Consider the following 15,309-nt stretch of genomic DNA (forward strand, 5'->3'; position numbering starts at 1 on the left):
AATCAGATAGCAGTGATTGCATAGTCATTCAGACCTATCCCAGAAGCTCGGCATAACTACAGTGTAGCTACACCAGGAGAAACATCTAGTCAAGGCAACCTGTCGTAAGTACCTGCTTTAGTTCATCAGCTTCTTCATATCTATCTTCGTCTAACCTAGTCTTTAACCCACAATTACAAACAAGTCGGCAAACAAAAATTCAAGATTAAAGCAGAAAAATATAGTAAGGTAACAACTGAAAAGACAGGAGCTCAGATGAGTAAGGGAACATCAAATCCTGCTAAAAATCAAGACATTGAGCTGCCAACAGCAGGAACTGGGCAACAGTCAACAGGTGCAGGATCATCCGCATGGTATCTTCATGGCCCCTATCCAGGCTATAAGTTTTTTTTTTTTTTTTTTTTTTTTTGAAATGGTGATTCTTTATTAATTAACAGGAGCCATGACCAAGATAGTCAGAGGCCCTCACACAAACACCAGGACAAGACAATACAGATGATAAAAACAAGATTTCCTTAAGGAGGAAGAAAATCGAAGAGCTCTAGCTCGGGCCTTGTGATGCAGGAGCATCCCCGTAGCCCACATCATCCCCTACATGATTCATTAGTGTAGTAGCTTGTTTTTGCTTGTTATATGTTGTATTGGTAGTGTACTTAGACATTTCCTTAATTGTAGTTGTCCTTAATAGTCCTTTTTACTTAGTAGGGGTATTTTAGGCATTTCATGTGTAATGGGCTGCCTATATAAAGCCCTTTCATGTGATTTTTCATAAGTTTTGAAATTGAAATTTTTGGAGAGATTCTCTTTTGAGAGAAATTTGAGATAGAGTTTTGGCTCTTCCCTTTATCCTTCATTTTTTTCTCTTAGGATTATGGGATTTAGAGATTAGTGTTCTAAATTCTAATCTTGATTCCATATCTTTCATTTCTCAATTTCTTGATGAATGCAAGAATGTTATCACTTCGAATTTTGTGTTTGATCGAGCTTGTGTGTCACCTCACCCGTGGCGTAGATCAAAGCATCCGACTATCCCGCGCTTGATTGAGCTCATGAGTCCCCTCGCTCGTGGCATAGATCGAGATCTATCATTCAATACCAAAAAAAAAATATATCAAAAAAAGAAGAAGTAGTTTCAAATCTATCCGATCTCCAAGATCGTCGAAGAACGCTTCCGGATCCAACTGCGTCACCTTGCCACATTCGCCGACCTTCTAACATGATGATGCCACACCAAATGGCCCTCAACCCTATTCCAGACTATAAGTTATGAGCAAGAAAAGTGTACCTCTACCGTGAAACTTTTAAAAAGCACACCCCACATTTGCATATATACAAAGGACATTAACAATAGATTTGCTAAAAAAATCCGGGTTTACAGAATGGCAAAACGACACCAAGAAAATCAAATGAAAGCCACAGGCATCAAACCCTAGACTGAAACTGAAAAGCCTCTTGACCCAATCCAGCCAGAAATATACATAAAAAAAGGGAGCAGGTGTTATATTTAGAAAAATAAAAAATAGCACATCCAAGTGCTAACAAGGAAAGCAATAAATCTTTCTAATAGATTGGAAAGTGATCTAAATCGCCTCTATTTATTCAGAAAAAAAGAACTTCAACTACGAAGCAAATTCCCCCCAAAGCTGTAACATATAATACTTAAGATGTTGAAAATAATACCATTAAAAAAAGGATGTTGAAAATATTAGTCAAGCATATGAAGGTGAAGGAAAAGAATGTAGCATTCAGCCAATGTTCATAAACTTGGAACTCTGTCAAAAAAAAAACTCAACTAGGGGAAACCAGGTTTACTTCGGCGAACTAATGATTGACTCAACGAGCTTTTGATTGAATCGAGTGAGTTAAAAAAGTTTCAGTTGGCTCAGTAGTACTAGAAATGGGTCGACTTGTGCTAGAATGATTGGCACAGTGACTTTTTTAAACATTGTGTAAGCAAGAATAGAACCATAACAAACCAATAAAGATGCTAGCCTCTGAATACAAAAGTCAAATCTTCATCATTTGAAAAGACGGTCAAAAAGATGAACATGCCTAAAGATTCATTTCAATGAGGAACTAAGGACTGAGAAGGCAATTGTGCCTGATATGTATTTTCTACTATATGCAGGCAAAGCCCTTCTCTGGCTACTCGGTTCAGAATAATATCAAGATTAGTGTGCATTAATGGAGAATGTGATTTCAGAGATAGCAAAGACTAAATTATTTAAACCAGCATTACGAATGATGATCACTACTTATCAAACCCTTCTTTGCCCTTCTTCACATATTACATCAGAAACTTGTCACCAGGCAGATTCTCATCGCTGAAGGAATATTCTACCTGCACAGAAGGCAAAATTTTCAATGTAATTCTGGAGAGAAGTTCGAAAACTTAAAAATTGGAATAGAAAAAACTACTGTGAACAACTTCAACCTCAAGTAGCATACTATCAATGTAATGACCATGAAAAGAAAACATGACAATGTAAAACAGTTTAAGAAACTCGACACGTAATTCTGGTCTTCATAATGGGCATTCACTAGCCTATTCATAAGAAATGCACCACATAAAGTCCTCATTAAAGAGAATCAATGTAATTGTAATACATGGAAGGTAGAGTGCTCTCTATTAGGGAAATTGCAGTCAAGATTCATGTATTTGAAACCGTTTACATGAGTATAATGTTTCTCTTAAAGGATTGAACTTTAAGATGTATGGCCATGGCCATACATTAGGATTGTTGTTTTCATGGTACCTAAAACCCAAGAGTCTTTTCTAAAGCCTAAGGGCCTGTTTGTTTTAGATTATGACAACCGATTGTGGAGTCCCCAACCGATTACTGAACTGAAATCTAGTGTAATTTTCAGTTCAGTAATAGGTTGGGGACTCTACAATCTGTTGTCATAATCTAAAACAAACAGGGCCTAAGTGTGTCATTATGGACAAGTAGAAGAATGTTTGATATGTTTCTCTTTTGGGTGGCCCACATTACCACTTATAGATAATCTAGGAGTTTTCGGTAATTAAAGTTAAATCCCATTAAGGGTCTACAATTAGAAAGAAAGTGGTGCATTAGGAGACCTAACCCTAATCTCATTGTCTATAAAATTTATAAATATGTGTCTGTTTAATGGGAAGAACACAATAAAAAGAGAAAAAGGAGATTTAAGATTTATGTGGTTAAAGCCCAAGGTTCCATTCATCTGAGCAACCAGACTTTGCCAGTAATCGACATACAACATTCAACGATCGGATTGCAAAGCATTTACAATTTGATCATCATAACCGAAGTATAATCGGTTTAGGGATTCGGTTTTGTTAATTAAGAAGGCTAAGAATCCCTTTTGGATTAAAGATGAAAGATATTGCATTGAGCAGTTACCTTTCTTACAATCTTGTCGCAGTGATCGTCGGAAAGAAGGAGAAGGAAGCTGGAAGAGGAGGTAGAAATGCGATCAGATGCTACTGCTTCAAACCCTAATCTTTTAATCAATTCCCTCTACCTCCCGTTGGACATTTGTGTCAATGAAATTACCAAAATGGCCTTCCCTGAATGATCTTGTCCATTCATTACATTGCAAGTAGATCACTAGTTGTGTCTGTGTCGCCGTATAATGACCAAACTGGCCTTCCCAGAATTAGGGCTTCTTTGGATACAAGCATGACATGAGGACTGTTGGCTGTAAAAAACAAAAAAATTGGGCACTTCAGAGTCAGAGGTGCACAGGAAAAATAAGGAAGAAAACTTTTAGTTTTTGGATTTGTTTTAGATTTGTAGCGAACCCTTTGGAGTGATCGCTTTCACTTTAAAATTTAGTACAAAATCTAAATGTTTTACCTCTAATGCACTGTTGGTTTAAGATTATGAAAACTGATTTCGCGCGCCAAACCGATTATTGGACTCAAAATCGCTTTTAAATGTTGAGCCTAATAATCAATTTAGCACCCACAATTGGTTTCCATAATCTTAAACATACAGGCCTTAAGAGTTAAAACAAAATAGAGAAACAGGCCGACGGGTCAAGAGTTACGTTTAATTCTTCATTTTCATTCTACACTAGCAAAGAATCTAAGCTAGAGAGCTGATGGAATGCATCAGGCAAAGCCCTTTAAACCTGTCCCATACCAAGCTGGGTCCCACCCAATCCTATACCTAGGCGGGCCCCCACTTAGGACTGTAACATACCACCACGCTTCGGAATCCGCCGTCCTTGATAGCCTACTCTGTGACGGCTTTCACTTTGACCTTTTTTTTTTTCCAAGTAGCCCTTTCCACAAGTCGCCCCTTCCGCGGCGGCCCACTCTATGGCAACTTCACTCTGGCTTTTCTACCAGGTAGTCATCTCCACAGGTCGCCCCTTCCGTAGGGGTGTTCGTTCGGTTGTAACCGAACCGAATAGACTGAAATAATTTCGGTTATCAAATTCCGATAACCGAAACCGAAATTTCCAAAAAATGAACAGAAACCGAACCAATTAAAAATTCAGTTATTCGATTATAACCAAATAACCGAATGGTGGGAGAAAAGAGGAAAAAAAGCAAAATCTCGGTTTGGATTGGAGGGCTAGGATCATCCTATCGAAATGATTTTTTGAGCACAACCTAATTAAGTTGTGATCAATCAAATGGACGATTTTGATCATCCTACGGAGTGACTATATATCACTTTTTTTTTTTTTTTGAGAAATAACGGTTTTTATCCATAATTTCGGTTATTTGGTTAACCGAATTTTTTTTAAATAACCGAACCCGAATAACCAAATTTCCCAAAAAAAAAAAACCAAAACCGAACCGAAAAGGAAAAAAACCGAACCGAACCGACCAAACCAATTCGGTTAAGTTATTACCGAATAATGAACACCCCTACGGGCCTTCCATGACTCGAACACAGGATGTGGTGGCTGCTCTAATACCAAAGTTAGGCACCTTACCATTACACCAAAAGTTCCAGAGCTGATGGAACGCGCAAGGCAAGGCCCTTTAAACCTGTCCCATTCCAGGTTGGGTCCCACCTAGTCCCATACCTTGGTGGGGCCCACTTTGGACCATAACATTACTCCGTAAGGTTAAGCTTAAACTGTTGGAGATGGCGTAATTTAATCTTTTATGCTTCAACACTTTTTTTTTATACGATCATCTTCCATACAAAATGCAGTACTTAACCATGAATCTCGTTAGTAGGAAGGTTTAAAAAAACGACATTTCAAGCGCCCCTTACCGAGTTTCGGCCGAAATTTCGGGATTTCGGCTAAAATTTCGGTTATGGATGGGACCAAAAATACCTCCGAAACCGAAATTTAAAACCATGCTTAGTAGTAGTTGACTCCATGATGAAAAGTAATGGTAACCTACTAAACTCGTTCTTCTTTCATCGACTTCTCGTGCTCTCTCTCTCTCTCTAAAGCTTGCCTAAACGAAAATAAAGCTTCTAACTCACAGGTGTGCTACATGTGACATACGTCCAGTCACCCCCTCCTCCCGTGACCTTCCTAGAAGAATCTAAACCGTCCATCTTGCAGAAAACCAACACTCTTCAATTGATCAATTCAAAACTGGGATTTGTGTAGAATATCTGGTCCATTAATTTTAGCTCCAAATGGATCTCAAATAAGAAAGGAGAGAGGTGGACTGCAATCTCACACAATCCGTGACCAGAGAGGACAGGCTCTGTAGAAACTGTCCCAAGTTGTGTAGATTTTTAGCTCCGATTTCAGCTGAATAACACCCAAATTCTCCATTTTTTAAGAAATCAAAGCTCTCTAATTTAAATTGAAAGAAATTGTAAAGGTTCTCGCCAGAAAATCCTTTTTCTTTACCCCTTTTGATGTCATATTCACAGGAAAAACACATCCACATCTTCATCAGGGTGCCTGGTTTTTAGTCTTTCTTCACCTTCATTCAATAAAGAAAAGTAGGAATGATAAGCTTCATACACTAGGAAAGGAAGGGTAGCTTCGGAATCCAATTCCCATTGATCCAAGTGGCATCATGATTTAATTAAATCTCTAACATCAAAGGCCTGTGTCTGTGTTACTTTAGGATATCAATTACTGAAAACAGCATTTCATTCATGAATTCCATTCTTCTTTATCCTTCAGAGGTTTATAGTCTTCTTAAAACCATCCCTGCGAATGGAGCTCCCACCATCATCCCAAGTAGTACACTTCTTCCTCAGAGCTCTAAAATACACTTTGCATAAAACCCATGTCCAATACCATCATTTCACTTCTTTCTTCCATTTTTCCAACACATGGAAATTTCGCCTTTTTCTCTTTTGATCTTTTCAACCCACAAATCGCTTTTCCACGGGAAAATCCTGCTGATCACATTCAAAGTACAAGAAACAGATATTGACCCAACGTCGGCCCTGCTATTTAGAACAGCTCAACCATAACTAACACAAAGGTTTTACATACTATAGTAGGCCTTTCAAAGCATTACACAGCAGAAGATGTTATTTTCTTGTGTGAAGTCCATACAGCGGTTCTGTAATGACGAATTCCAAATGCAAAGCAGCAGTAGCAGCTTATCCGGCAATCTATTGCCATCCCTTGGTGCCCGAATAAACCAGACGACCAAGCGTAGGAAATCCATAGTTTCTCCTTTCAATTCTCATTACAGGTTACACAAAACTACTCCTCGCTTTATTTTGATTCGACAAAAATATGAGAAGAAAATGACTATCAGTTGCATCTTTTTCTTTCCAGGTTATGGGAGATGTTTCTGATTCTTCTGGTTCTTTACTCGGCATGGATCTACCCATTCGAATTCGCATTTCTGAAGTACAAGCAAGACGCACTGTTCATCATCAACAATGTAGTAGATGGTTTCTTTGCCATAGATATTGTTCTCACCTTCTTCGTTGCATATCTTGACCCTAGATCTTATCTTCTGATCGATGATCCAAAGAAAATCGCAACCAGGTTAATACCGGTTCATTTTTTTATCTGCATCTCCTGATTGATAAAATTGCTATTAGCTGATCCTCTAAGTTCCCGTGAGTAATTCATTTAATACTCTCTGATTCTGTATAAGATGAAATTATGAGTTACAATTCTAACCATATAAGACTTGCATAATTTGAGAATAGGTACCTATCGACCTGGTTCATCTTTGATGTCTGTTCAACAGTACCTTGGCAACCTCTCAGCCTCCTCTTCACGAGACACAGCAGTGGATTTGGTTTTAAAATTCTTAATATGCTCCGACTCTGGCGTCTAAGGAGGGTGAGCTCTCTGTTTGCAAGGTCCATCACTAAATTCCAATCACAGGCTTTCATTTCTCCGAATTTCAAATAATTTCAGTCAAAGAACAATATCCACTAAACCAGTTTGCATTCTTACAGACTAGAGAAGGACACCAGGTTCAACTATTTCTGGACTCGTTGCACAAAGCTTATCTCAGTAAGTTTTCTGTAATTTTCAGTTTCCGCTCTCTGGCTCAACTGCACGGAAAATATTCTCCAAGTTAAACTTTTTTTTGTTGAATTGCAGGTCACTCTGTTTGCAGTTCACTGTGCAGGATGTATTAACTATCTAATTGCTGATAGATACCCAGACCCAAAGAGAACCTGGATTGGGGCAGTGACAGAAAATTTCAAAGAAGAGAGACTTTGGGACAGATATGTAATGTCAATATACTGGTCCATTACAACATTAACAACAACTGGTTATGGGGACTTGCATGCTGAGAATCCAAGAGAGATGTTGTTTGATATTTTCTACATGCTTTTCAACTTAGGTTTGACGGCTTACCTTATTGGAAACATGACAAACCTTGTTGTCCATGGGACTAACCGCACAAGAAACTTTGTGAGTTTTCTTTCACTCCCAGTTCAAGAAAGCTATCTGCTACTTTATTGCTTCGGCTTCCCTGCTAAAGGAACAGTTTGGAAGATTATGAAATATTTGTGCCTTGAAAAACAACTCCAAATTTCATTCAAATTATAGACAAGCAAACACAATTTTGCTGAAATGTTGAAAAAACTAAGCTACCTGCAACTTTGTTGCTTCGGCTTACCTGCTAAAGGAACAGTTGGGAAGATTATGAAATATTTGTGCCTAGAAAAAAAAACTCCAAATTTCATTCAAATTATAGACAAGCAAACACAATTTTGCTAAACTGTTGAAAATACTAAATTATCCCCATGGACAGCATCCCCATTCAATTTATAGAATACTTCAACATTTAAATCATGTTTCAGAAAATAAAAAGGTCTACTTACAACTGTTATTCAATAACTCCAAAAGCAGGCCTAACTATTGCCTAAACCAATAGTAGTCCTCACTTGAATAGTTGTTCTTGATTTCTGTTGTGATAGTTAACACCTTAGTTTTCACTAATAGAATACCAAGGTTTGTTGCTACTAACAATCATTCAAGCAAAAAAAGAAAAGAAACAAAGTTTGTTAAAGGTGGGGTTGGGTGGTGTTGCCACCCAGAAAAAAACTAGGAAACTGCTTTAGAAAAGAAAAAAAAAACAATTTTCCGGTTATTAAAGTACCGGGACTTGGTACAGCGACTCCCTGAGAAATTTGTATGATTTTCAAGACTTTAATACAGAAGTGTTCTACTTTGTTTCTTCTGACAAGTCTTCCTTGTGTTTGAAACTGTAGAGGGATACAGTCCAAGCCGCTTCCGAATTTGCATCCCGAAACCAATTGCCCCCACGCATAGAGGATCAAATGTTATCCCACATACGTCTCAGGTTCAAAACAGAAGGATTGAAACAGCAAGAGACATTGACTAGTCTCCCAAAGGCAATTCGTTCAAGCATAACTAACTATCTATTCTTTCCCATTGTTCATAAAGTCAATCTTTTCCAAGGGGTCTCTCTTGACTTCCTTTTCCAACTGGTATGACTTCAATATTCTCATTGAATTTGGATAGTTCTTTCACATAAATGGTGTGGTAACATCTCCCAAAGTTACATAAAGTTTGATAAAATCCCCCCTCCAATGAAAGATTTCAGAGATGCAGGCTGAGTATTTTCCACCCATGGAAGATGTGGTACTGCAAAATGAGACTCCAACAGATCTTTATATATTGGTATCGGGAGCAGTGGTGAGTAACAATTAAAATTACATAATGATAGAACGTTTATTAGAGACAAAAAATCTTCCACAATTTCTATTGTTGACTCTTGCTCGTGATTGGTCTGCGGTTGCAGGATATGATAGCATACGTAGATGGCAATGATAAGGTAAATAGTTCTCTTTTATTGTCCTTTCCAAGGGTAGGGCAGTTTTTTCTTTTTCGACATAGGGTATCCCCACCAGAATTTTTAGGGCGGGACTGTACCCTATGGGTAGGAAAGTGTGCATGCTGCGCCTAACTTTAACAGTTCCGGATTCCAGGTCGCTGGGACAGCAGTTGCAGGGGAAATGTTTGGGGAGATAGGTGTTTTATGCCACAGGCCACAGCCATTCACTGTAAGAACTCGTGATCTTTCCCAAATCCTACGGCTTAACAGGATTTCACTCGTGAACATAATTAAGGCAAATATGAACGATGGAAGAATTATCATGAACAACTTTTACCAGGTAGAGGTACATATTAGACCAGACAGCCCTATTCAATACCAGCCAACATGGTTTAATTGTTCTTCCACTTTTAGCAGAGATTTGAGCTAACGTTTTTGTGTTCAATTGTACAGAAACAAAAGGGAAGCTTAGATTTTGGAGAACCAGATATAGATCCAGGGTTTATGCTCAAGGAATGGCTTGATGGAGGACCACTAGGAGAAAGGTGCTTTTGTCATGTAGGATATCAAGAAGAGACAGTTAATCAAAGCAGGAACGATAAAAACCAACTTAGGAGAAGAGGGAGCCCCTATTTGGCCGACTCTTGGCTTGCCACAAATTCTGGTTCAAACAGTTCCAACCATTGCAATGATGTCAGAGGCAGGATATCGATCGACAAAAGGGTAACAATTCACATGCATGTCCAAAAGTCAAATAGATCACAAGAGCAACTACGCAAATTAATTATCCTACCAGAATCTTTAGAAGAGCTCTTCAGGATTGGAGGTAAGTCTCACTTGATATCTCAAAGATATTTACGGTAAACCTAAAAATAACACTATAGGAACTATGATTAGTTAAGACACTCAATGTTAAGCACATTTGGGTAAACAAAAAAATTAATGATGAAACAAACGAAAATATAACTTAAAAAACTTCAAATGCAACTAACCAAAATAAGTGAATCTGGAGTATTCTCTGCTACTTACAGATTCTCATGCATCATTTTGGTACACTGAAATTGCAGGTCAAAAGTTGGGGGGCCGCCATCCTACAAAAGTGGTCAATGGAGAGAATGCAGAAATAGATGACATAAGTGTTGTACGAGATGGGGATCATTTGTTTCTCCTTGAAAATGAGTGTGAAGGAGCACGTAACGATGTGACATAATGATTATTGAAGGCTCAATGTATCCAGGAGGCATATGCAACTTTTAAGCAGTGTATAATAACTGGTAAAATAAACCATATGTATAATAACTGGTAAAATAAACCATATGTATAAACCAAACTGGGTTCTTAAAACCAGTAATTGTATTGGAAACTTGAGTATTTCAATTACATTAGGCTGCACTTAGTTTATGATTGCCCAAGAAAGCCCCCATCATTAGACACAACATTAATGTGAGAAAATACATTAAAATTAAGTGTGGGGATAAGGGGAAAAAGTTTATGGGAGTATTACACAAGGGAAAAAACAATTCGAAGGAATAATGTTCTATGAAAAACTTAAACTCAACCGGAGGAATGGACCAAAAAGATAATGTGAGCTTTTATGAGCGCACGGGTATTGGAAGTCAAAATCTATCCCATAGATACTTTTCTCACTGAGGCCCACAAAGAGAGAGCACCCTTTCAGGACACATGCAACCTATCAAGAGCCAGTCTTTCCGTCTCACATGTCTAAGATGTCAGTCAGGCTACATCTATAATACCCCAACAGGGGGTCCCATAATAATGTGGGTCACATAATAATGTGAAGATCCTCGTGCTTTTCTTCACACGGTGTAATGAGGAAAACTGCAGCAATTGAAGTAGTCAATCATGCCTACTAAGTAGCTCAGTTGATTGGCAAAGGATGAGCTTCTGTGTTGAAAACAAACTTATCAAGAGGAAGAACGTTGTTTTCCCCGAACAACAAGTATAAATACTTTAAAGTTTCACCCAAAAAGAAGGTCTCCATCTTGTCTCTTCTATGAGGAGGCACTGTAGTGACATCATCCAATGAACTATAACCCCCAGAATCAACCTTCGTATGTTTTTCAAACGCCTCAAAGATCTGCCAACCCCATTCACGGTATCTGAAGAAGAAATGTTGAAAACAAGTAAACAATCAGAAAAGTTCTTTACGTTTTCATTTTTTTAGGGTTAACAAAGAAATTGAATATTAATATACAGATTAATGATTGATTTGAGAATGCCTCTATCAGAAAGTGCAGATCTTACTTTGGATCTTCAGTAATACGATGCAAAACAAACAATGATTCCACAGTTTCAGGGCGCAAAAGATTGTGGCGATCAGCGTGTTTAATTATTATATCATTCAAGTACTCGGAACTTTTGTTACCACCATCAAGGCCTCCATCAGAAACTCCCTGATTCAAAGGAAAGCAATAGATCAGTTCACAACACTTACCCAAAATAAATATCCAAAAAAAAAAATGGTGTTTGAAATGGACTGGACGTTTAAACAAGATTGTTTCCCTCATTAAACATGGTCACCTCTACGTGGAAGTAAGCTATTTCAGGAGCAAGACCAGTTGAGGTCACTGAGTACATCTGAAAGCATGTCTTTGCCAGTTCTTCAGCAAGTTTCAAATTTTCCAAGTCTTCAAAGGTGAGCAAATTCCCTTCCATCGCCTTTTTCTTCGTAATGCCTTTAGTGGCACCAAGAGCAAGAGTGCCAGGCAGGAAACAGACCTGCACAAGGGGTAAAGATACTCCTACATCAAGAAAGAACTCACTGTCGAGATTGCCAGTATGGAAGTCAGTAACAGTAGTTTAGGGTCTTTTATATCTATATTTTTGGGATAAAATATAATTTGGGATAATTTGGGAAATGTTTTCCACACTCCCTTGTTCTGATAATGACACTCAACACTATTAATCACCTCTTTTAGAGGCTGTTAGCAGCTTCTTGGGAAGTGTAACAGCCTTTAATAGCTAGGTACAGAGGTGTAAAATGGCGAGGATAGTGTAACTACTATAAGATGGAGAGCAGCTATCAATTCCCTATGATTCAGTTTATAAAATTTTAGAGTAGTCATATCATATCAAGCAAATCCCAAATGCCAAAAGTTCTGTGAACCCCAAAATGATAAAAGCAAAAAGCACCAAGGCAACTTCAAGAGACGCTTCATACGGTAAAATGGATTGTACCACAAAGATCACCAAGGTTGAACACGGGAGTGATTGGTATTCATTTACAAATATGTGGTTTCAATTAATCAGATATGACAACCAAATAATATGTAACATATAAAAGAATATCAAAGCTTCAAAAATATTCAATTTCAGCAATATGCATATTGGGAATAAAATGCTTCCCAATTGATACGGATGAAGATGATGTTCCAACTACCATTCAAAAAAGAAAAAGAAAAAAAGATGATGTTCCAATATAATTGACCGGATAAATGAGCATAGTGAACACCATATCACCAAATACATCAACTTAAAATTCATAAACTAGAACTCATGTATAATTAGATGAAATTGAAATATAGAGGTTACATCGGAAATGCATGCGGTAACAACAAACGAGTTAAATTTATGACATTAATATCCTAACTTGTTCTGCCATTTCAAACTATAAAAGATCATTCCATGTTCATATTATCGATCAAGGAGAGCCTCCATGGTGAAGTTATAGGCATTGACTGAAAGTCTGTATCCACCAAGGAGGATGGGAATGTGAACTCAAATTGAATTGTGAAACCAGAGTCAGCCTGGCTCACTTCCACAAAAATGAGCAGACAAAGTCCAAAACAAAAAAATAAAAAATAAAATTAAGAACAAGTCTAGTCCAAACTCCAAAGAAGATCCCCTCCTCATCATATAACAGGTTTAACGTGCTACAGTTAGACTATGATGGAATTGATGATCAGAATATGAGCATACTGGCAACCATTTCAAAAAAAAATCCATTTCAAATATATATATATATATATATATATATATATATATATATATATATATATATAGAGAGAGAGAGAGAGAGAGAGAAAAGTGTTTCTAGTCCGGCCGACTAGAGATCATTCTCTAGTCCGCCACCCAAAAACACATGGGTCCCACATATTTGGGTGATCTAAAGCATTCATTTGATAGGCCTCATCATAGATAGGATGTCCACAAAAATGCAGCTTCATAGGATCTTCTTAACCCTTCGATTTGTGGAGTTAAAAAATGGACAGATTTGTGGCGGTTTATAGCCGTCCATTTTAAGCTCCACAAATCATAGACCTAACCGCTGATGGGTTCCCAGACCACTCCATTCTTCAACCTGTTTCCAACGACAGTTCTCGGAGCATGGAACATTATAGGACTTGGGTACTCTATCAAGAGGGATGACATCTGTAATCTCATAAATCAGAAGCACATCCTATCATGTGTATGATGGAAACTAGGACCAAGGTATCTAGCCGATACGCAAATGAAGCCAAACCCCGTGTGCTTTCTACGTAAATTATTGCTCCTCCGATGCTGGCAGAATTTGGCTCTTACGGGATCCCAGGCAAATAAATCTCGTTGTTATGTCCACCTCAAACCATTCGTTCATACTTCGGTTGACTTACTTCCTACAAGATCGACTTTCTTTCTGACTGCCATCTACGGTATGAAGAACACGGATGCTTTTAAAAACGGTATCTTCAATAGATCCCTTTCTATAGGTGAAGCAATTGGTCCCAAGTATTCTAAGAACAATGAAAGCAATACTGGTCAAAAGAAATAATCCCAAATTTGACCGGGCCTCTGTCAATAAAGCTTAGATTCAAAACTATCTACACTCCTTGGTCGAATTCAAAAACCAGCTAATGTCTGATCACCTCGATTATCGTCAACTTTGGTGCCAAACATCCTTAAAGATCCAAACCATTGAGGTTCATCAACTATTGGCTTGGAGATCGTTCACTCGGCGTGGATGAAAATGCTTAGAATACTAAATTCAGAGGTAATCCTATGTTTCGTCTATCCTAGAAACTTAAAAGAGACAAAGCACCAACCAAAAAATGCGGAACAAAGATATCTTCAGCATAATTTATGTTCTCCTCCATAAAATCAGAGCTGATTTGGCAGAGGTTCAATCCTCTCTTGCTGTTGTCCGTCTCAACACTGCACTTATTGAGGAGGAGAATAGGCTATCTCTTGAAGGTGACACTACTTACAGAAGAGAAGAGTCTTGCTTGCCGAAGTCTCATCAATCACGCCTTAATCTTGGCGATGCCAACACAAGACTCTTCTACGCATATTTGAAATTGCGGAGGAACACCAACAGCAACCAAGGCTTGACGGATCCATGATGGATAATCCTATTGAAATCAGCCAGATTTTGTGTTTCTCCTTCTCTGATTTGTTGAACTCTCACTGCATTCCCAGCATGCAGATCCGTATCCCTTGTAGAAAAATCACAATGGAAAAACCAGCTCACCTCTCCAGACCCTTCTCCAAAGAGGAAATTAAGGGGACAATATTTCAAATAGATGGGGCCAAGGCGCAGAGCACCGATGGCTTCAATGTTATGTTCTTTCAAACCATTTGGTACCTTATAGCAGATGATCATTTTTTGCTCCTCTTAACTTCTTTAAAACAGGGAGATGCTTAATGAGGTAAATTCCACTTTTATTTCTCTCATTTCCAAAGTTCACTCGGGTTACACAACAAATTTCGTCCAATCTCTCTTTGTAAGTTTATTTACAAGATCAAATCCAACTCCATTGTTGACCGACTCAAAACTGCCATTGGCAATCCTATCCTTTCATTAAGGGAAGACAAATTTCCGATAGTATTCTTCTCTCCCATGACCTCATGCATAACTTTCCCAGGAAAGATGGTAGTGCTTCCATGTGCCTTAAAATCGATCTAAAAAAAAGCTTTCAACAGCATAAATCATGATTCCGTTATTGAATTCATCCATCATCAAGGTTTTGACCAGAAATGGTACAGTTGGATCACTCAATGCATCAACTCTGCAAAGTTCTCTATAATTGTAAATGGCTGTCCAATCGGACACTTCTCTAGCAGCCTTAGACAGGGAAATGAGACATTTTCTTCACAAATTTAAGTAGTAT

At 38.1% G+C, this 15,309-nt stretch overlaps 2 protein-coding genes and 1 long non-coding RNA gene across 6 annotated transcripts in view; 1 reads left to right on the plus strand and 2 right to left on the minus strand.

Annotated features, from left to right (window-relative positions):
• On the minus strand, positions 1-7,331 carry LOC143890272 (uncharacterized). The gene is made up of 4 exons (XR_013255150.1): positions 7,104-7,331; positions 5,818-7,027; positions 3,384-3,681; positions 1-2,341 (listed from the first exon to the last, which is right to left on the minus strand). It is a non-coding gene; the product is annotated as an uncharacterized LOC143890272 (long non-coding RNA).
• LOC143890270 (potassium channel KAT3-like) lies at positions 5,732-10,700 on the plus strand. 3 transcript variants are annotated; one of them, XM_077394886.1, is made up of 11 exons: positions 5,732-6,622; positions 6,709-6,924; positions 7,092-7,247; positions 7,347-7,404; positions 7,495-7,812; positions 8,616-8,855; positions 8,965-9,063; positions 9,170-9,202; positions 9,357-9,548; positions 9,656-9,925; positions 10,270-10,700. In XM_077394886.1, exons 1-11 carry the CDS (start codon positions 6,453-6,455, stop codon positions 10,327-10,329), a joined length of 1,812 nt encoding a protein of 603 aa, XP_077251001.1. In that variant the 5' UTR covers positions 5,732-6,452; the 3' UTR covers positions 10,330-10,700. The 3 variants fall into 3 exon arrangements, with proteins under 3 accessions (XP_077251001.1, XP_077250999.1, XP_077251000.1); XM_077394884.1 differs by having other exon boundaries at positions 5,737-6,622; positions 9,656-10,028; XM_077394885.1 differs by having other exon boundaries at positions 5,739-6,622; positions 9,357-9,542; positions 9,656-10,028.
• MNS3 (alpha-mannosidase 3) overlaps positions 10,522-15,309 on the minus strand; it is a 21,638-nt gene continuing 16,850 nt past the window's right edge. For both annotated transcript variants that reach the window (XM_077394887.1, XM_077394888.1), the window contains exons 4-6: positions 11,744-11,941; positions 11,468-11,616; positions 10,522-11,322 (exon numbers count right to left, since the gene is read on the minus strand). In XM_077394887.1, the coding sequence (XP_077251002.1) occupies positions 11,082-11,322; positions 11,468-11,616; positions 11,744-11,941 (588 nt within the window). In that variant the 3' untranslated portion in view covers positions 10,522-11,081. The remainder of the gene's footprint in view (positions 11,323-11,467; positions 11,617-11,743; positions 11,942-15,309) is intronic.

This window comes from Tasmannia lanceolata, unplaced genomic scaffold (assembly GCF_043159265.1).
Source record: "Tasmannia lanceolata isolate RefF3 unplaced genomic scaffold, GAP_Taslan_0.1 ptg000013l, whole genome shotgun sequence".
In the NCBI taxonomy this organism is placed as follows: Eukaryota; Viridiplantae; Streptophyta; class Magnoliopsida; order Canellales; family Winteraceae; genus Tasmannia; species Tasmannia lanceolata.

Bases quoted from the DNA above. Each gene is read 5' to 3' on its own strand.
- LOC143890270 (XM_077394884.1), top strand. From the start codon at position 6,453: ATGTTATTTTCTTGTGTGAAGTCCATACAGCGGTTCTGTAATGACGAA. The intron at 7,248-7,346 runs GTCCATCACTAA...GCATTCTTACAG, and splicing joins GTGAGCTCTCTGTTTGCAAG to ACTAGAGAAGGACACCAGGT. The intron at 8,856-8,964 runs GTATGACTTCAA...CTCCAATGAAAG, and splicing joins TTGACTTCCTTTTCCAACTG to ATTTCAGAGATGCAGGCTGA.